This window comes from Nanorana parkeri, unplaced genomic scaffold (genome assembly GCF_000935625.1).
Source record: "Nanorana parkeri isolate BGI_ZX_2015 unplaced genomic scaffold, ASM93562v1 scaffold334, whole genome shotgun sequence".
NCBI lineage: Eukaryota > Metazoa > Chordata > Amphibia > Anura > Dicroglossidae > Nanorana > Nanorana parkeri.
Window position 1 is genome coordinate 177,662 of NW_017306602.1, and position 5,669 is coordinate 183,330.

Here is a 5,669-nt window from a genome sequence, read left to right on the forward strand (position 1 = left end):
TATATATATATGTATATATATATATTTTGTAAAGAAAATGGGCTTAATACAAAATTATACTTTTACAGGTAGCTTTGGCCCTAGCAACAATTTTTGTTGTCAACATGCACCAACCATGTGTGATACATATCAGTTCTAGCAAATACTGAACATCTAGACTTCAAGAGGCATGGGCCTGGCAGAGTAAGAAGACATCACAAATATAATATGAAATGTGACAATATACAAATAAATTCTGCTTTACAGATAAGAAATAGACATGGCTTTACATAAATATCATGGTGCACATACTTCATTATGATACAACATTTACTACTAATATTGAGCAGAACATCACGTGACCCATTTTTTTTCTTGCTTTGGTCCAGTTGGTACGCTACAGTGCAGAGGGGCTGCTCCAGTTAGGTCCCCTGGGCTCCACTGCCTTCTTACCAGATACAAAGTGTTTGATTGACGATGGCAAAGGAAGAACTCCCACGCTGAAGAAATGTGATGACATACCAAGGCCAACCCAAAAACTGTGGGATTTCACACAGGTAGGAGGCTTTTAACCATAAAGACACTAACAGGTGTCATGGGGGCTTCAAAATCAGGAAAGTTGTTGACCAAAAAGTAAATAGTTTTATTTGTATCACATATAGTTGCATAGTTACATAGTATTTGAGGTTGAACCTTTGTGTGTCTGTTTGTGATTGTGCGTGTGAGTCCCTGTGTGGTCTAGTTTTTAAGAGTACCTGTGCCCCTGTATGTTATGGTCTCTGAGGAAGGAATCTAAATGATTTTTGAATGATTTAATACACTCTGCTGATACCACTGCTTGTGGAAGAGAGTTCCAAAATGTATCATGTCCCCTCTTAATCGCCTCACTTCCAGTGTGAACAAATGTAAATTTAGCAACCTTGTTTTATAGCTTTGGTCCTCCAGCCCCTTAATTAGTTTTGTTGCCCTTCTCTGGACTCTCCCCAGCTCAAGGACATCCTTTCTGTGGATTGGTGTCCAAAATTGAACTACATACTCAAGATGAGGCCGAACCAGTGATCTATAAAATGGCAAAATTATTCATTTTCCTCTACAGTACATTCCCTTTTTAACCTCTTGCCGTCCGCCCGTAGTAAAAAAACGGACGGACGGCACTGCAGCATCTGCGGGTTGCCGAGAAATGCATTACATTATGGGGTCTATTCACTAAGCATCTTACGGCTGGTTCCGGCCACTTGCAGAGAGATCAGCGTCCCTGGTTACCAGGTAACCAGGGATGCTGTCATTACACACTGAGAACACGGCCGGGCCGCTATGATATAACAGTGGCCTCTTCGTGTTCTCAGTGTGTAATGACAGATGGCGTTCCTGGTTACCTGGTAACCAGGGACGTCATCTGGCATTACTCTCCCGGATGCTCTTCTGACAACTGCCGTCAGAATAAAAAAAAAATCACCATAGGAATGCATAGCTAGATTCCTATAGGCTATTTCAATTTGCAATAGCAAACTAGCTATTGCACCCGCCCACTGCTGCTGTCAATCAGCAGAGGGGGACCTCAGGTCCCCCTCTGGTGATTGACATATTTATTTTATTTTTTACTACTTTTTTAACTGTTTTTCTATTCTGCTCGGTACCACAAAGATACAGAGCAGAACAGCTGTTCGGCATTTATGAGAATAGGCCGAACAGCAGCGAGTAGCCTGTCGGAGGTTCGGCTTAGTCGAACTCCTTATGCACTTCGGGTCGGCCGAACATGCTGAGCAATATTGGCTGATTTCAGCCGATATACGGCTGATTTCAGCCGATAGACAGCTGGAATCAGCCATACCAGCCTCAAGTGAATAGCCGAACAGCATTCGGCTCACTTCGCTTCGGGTTGGTTAGTCATTCGGCTGCCTACGGCATCTTAGTGAATAGACCCCTATATTTTTCAACAATAAACCTCATGTGCCATGTAGTTGCCCACTCCCCTATTTTACACTGGTCCTCCTGTGATGTTATAATGTCTAAGATCGTGTCTATTACCCTCCTAATTTTAGTATCATCTGCAAACACAATATAATTAATAAACAGGTTAAACAGTATTGGACCTAGCACAGAACCCTGGGGCACACCACTCTTGACCTTAGACCAACTTAAAAAAGAGCCATTTATCAATACTCTCTGAACACGTTCCTATAGCCAGTTCCCTATCCATGTACACACTATTTCATCTATGCCATTAGATTTCAGCTTGTGTATTAAGCATTTATTTGGTACCGTGTCAAAAGCTTTGGCAAAACCCAGGAACACCACATCCACCCGCCTACATCCATCCAGATCTCTACTCACCTCTTCGTACAATGTTGTCACTGGAATAGTGGTCCCTCTTGGAAGATTTCCCTTTTGTTCCCATTCAAACGACGACTCAGAATATACATTTCCCCTCACTTTCGGTCCCAGTTACAGTGGTACCTAGGACAAATAGACAGAAATAAAAACCTGACAGATAATAATCTTATCCTAAGGTATCCAAATAAAAAATAAATTTGGCTTTACATATACTCTACATACTAATACTTTGGAGTTACTGGACCAGAACAAGTGTGCAGATAAGGAATTTATCTGCATACTTCTTCCAAATGAATGACAGAATACATGGAAACAAGAGAGTCAGCACACTGTATAAGTCTAGCAATTAGCACTTTCACAAAGATAAATTTGTTTCACAATATGTTTTGCCTTATTATATTCAAATAGTTTTTCATAATTTATATTTACCTTTTCAATAATGTAGGGGATCACTTTGTCCTTTCAAGCAAAAGCAAGAAAACAGGGATATACTGATGAATGTCAGAAAGAGTCAGCAGAGGACCCCTATGATGATAACATTTCAGCAATCCCATATTCCTTCTAAGCTCAAATCTCTACCACTGTGTTATTGACCATGTGTGAAAAACCCTAGCGATCAATATAATATCTGCATTTGCTAGTCTAATGTAGTCAGACTAATGAACCAGATATCTGATTAGGAGCTCTGGGATACAACACATCATCACTCTTTGCACGTATTCATAAACAGGCCATATGTGTTTACACTAGGGGTTATGTAGCAGCTATGTACAAATGTGCATTGACCATGAGACAGCCAGCATTTAGATCTGTAGGATCCACTGTATATTATAAAAAAATAAAATCAAATGTCTTGTTGCCCACTGTAATTACAGCAGTTATTTTTCTAGTTCCAGTCTCTTAACACAGATATGCAAGGCAAGATATTACTTGTAAGTTAATGTTCCTGCTTTTTGCATGATTGTGCTTTTTGGGTTGTACTTATTGGGAGCAAGCACGGGTACCACTTTGCATCTAAGACAGTGGCAACTGGTACATTTTCTGGTGGCACCTTCCTTACACAAAGCAAAATAATGGGTTGTGTTGATATTTTATGCATGGCTGCAATGGTAAAATAAAAAATGTTTTGTAAATCTGTCTTTTCCGAATAACTGTTCATTTACAACACACCCCAAAGTAGTGCACATAGTGCTTAAATATACAGGGGTTTATTCACTAAGCTGTCATAGACAGCCGAGTGAAAGACCGACCTCAAGTGAGCCGAACGCTATTCGGCTATTCACTTCAGGCTGGTACGGCTGTTTGCAGCCGTATATCAGCTGAAATCAGCCGTACATTGGGTGGCTTCGCGTGGCTTCGGGTCGGCCGAACATGCTCAGTATGTTCGGCCGACCCGAAGTGCAGAAGGAGTTCGACTCAGCCGATCCAACATCTGGATCGGCTGAGCTGAACCTCCGGCAGGCTACTCGCTGCTGTTTGCTCTAATCTCATAGATGCCGAACAGCAGTGAGTGAATAGCCGAATGCCGCTGAGCGTCATTCGGCCTCGGCTGTTCTGCTCGGTCCCTCTGAGGGACTGAGCAGAACAGAAAAATTGTTTAAAAAGTACAAAAAAATAAATAGAAAATGATTGTGCGGAGCTAGCAGTGACAATGGTTTCCTATTGTCCGGCGGCTCTGCTGCCGTCAAAAAAAAAAGAAAAAAATAAGTCTCCCGGCCGCCAAGGAGAGATACACTGCTTTTTCTTTTTTTCTTTATTCTGACACGGAGCAGTGTCAGAATAGAAAAAAGAAACTGCAGATGAAACAGCAGTGTAAAATAGGCCAGCAATAGGATACTTATGAAGCAAAGCTAGGTCCATATTTACTAAATGTATTAGGATACTGCAGAGGATAAAGTAGTGTTAAAATGGTCAGCAGCAGAACAGTCTTAGTGAAGACTTATTGGCCTAACCAGTGTATGATTTATTTTAATATGGGCATACGAGGGCATATTTAATATGGGCATACGAGGGTGTGGAAATATCAATTATATCATTTGAGGTGGCTTAGATGCACACTATTCCTGCACTTGCCCAGTTTGTTTGGATTTTTTTCCCATTTTAAATGAAGCAGTGGCGTATTGTTAGCAAAAGTCAGCTACAAGGACATAGGTCAGTAGAAAGTGAATGTTATGCACTGGGCAACCTAAACCCAAAAAAGGCCCCATCAACATAACATAAAAATCAGAAGTTTCCAAAATACCACCCCTGAATCAAAAGCACGTGCTGCAAGGGAAGCATTGCAGCAAAAAACAAACATTTGCTATTGATGCAGCTGAAAGTGACAACTAACCTTAAATCGACCAGACAAAACAGTCTCCAATAACACGAACAACAACAAAAAAAACTAATTTTCCTCATTAAATTACCCTAATCTCTCCCAGAGCAGTTTGTCAGCTTTACCTATGCAGTTTGTCAGCTTTACCTGGCCTTTGCCTACAGCAGCTTCCAAAATAGTATGGCTGCTCTGTGTCCATCTTTTATAGTGAGGGAGCCGTAGCCTCCTTACTGACCCTTTTTGCATTATAGTTTAATTATGGTTAATACAATATTTGTTTTAACTTTCTTGCAGAATAGTCCCATTGTCAGCAGAGACACAGGTCGCTGCCTGGAGGTGGAGATGTCAAAGGATGCTAACTTTGGACTAAGGCTGGTGGTGCAGAGGTGTTCAGGACAGAAATGGATTATAAGAAACTGGATAAAACATGGACGGAATTGATACTTTTGGAAAGAAGGGGTGCGCGACCCAGACCTGGAATACGCATACAGAAATGCCTTCTTGGTTACACAAGGAAAGCGGACATTTCTTACCATCTGCTCATGGACCACTGAACATCACATGATAATAGTCCTTCCACTGAGTGGATTGACTGTCATGGATCTTGTGTGGAAACGCCAAATAGTTGAGTCAGACAGAGCCCTTCGAAAAATGCAGATTTATATGACAAAGAAGAGTTTAAGCTTGTACTTTGGGAGGATAGCATGGAAAGGATTTTTTCTGCTGGTAGATTTTGTGTTACAGACTGGTGCACAACTGCTACAATGGATTATCATGTGCCTTTTAAATTGTACTTCCTACACAAGAGAACAGGACATCCCTCACATCAGCATGTGTGATTATTTGTGTTAAATTATATGTAAATAAGATGCAAATGTAAGGCAGCAATAATCACCAATGGGCAAGGAATCTCCTGGTAATAGAAGGAGGCCAGCAAAAGGTCTGAAGTGTCACTAGTGCAGATACTGTTCATAACAATAAGATAACAAAGCTTTTCTTTGATTCCTAAATAATACATTGTATGTATACCTGCAGACCC

At 41.0% G+C, this 5,669-nt stretch overlaps 1 protein-coding gene across 1 annotated transcript in view; it reads left to right on the top strand.

Moving 5' to 3' along the window:
* The window catches only part of GALNT9 (polypeptide N-acetylgalactosaminyltransferase 9), a 143,654-nt gene extending 138,020 nt beyond the window's left edge, over nucleotides 1–5,634 (top strand). The window contains exons 9-10 of the mRNA XM_018558347.1: nucleotides 369–536; nucleotides 4,925–5,634. Coding sequence (XP_018413849.1) covers nucleotides 369–536; nucleotides 4,925–5,071 — 315 coding nt within the window. The 3' untranslated portion in view covers nucleotides 5,072–5,634. The remainder of the gene's footprint in view (nucleotides 1–368; nucleotides 537–4,924) is intronic.
* The last annotated feature ends 35 nt before the right edge of the window (nucleotides 5,635–5,669 follow it).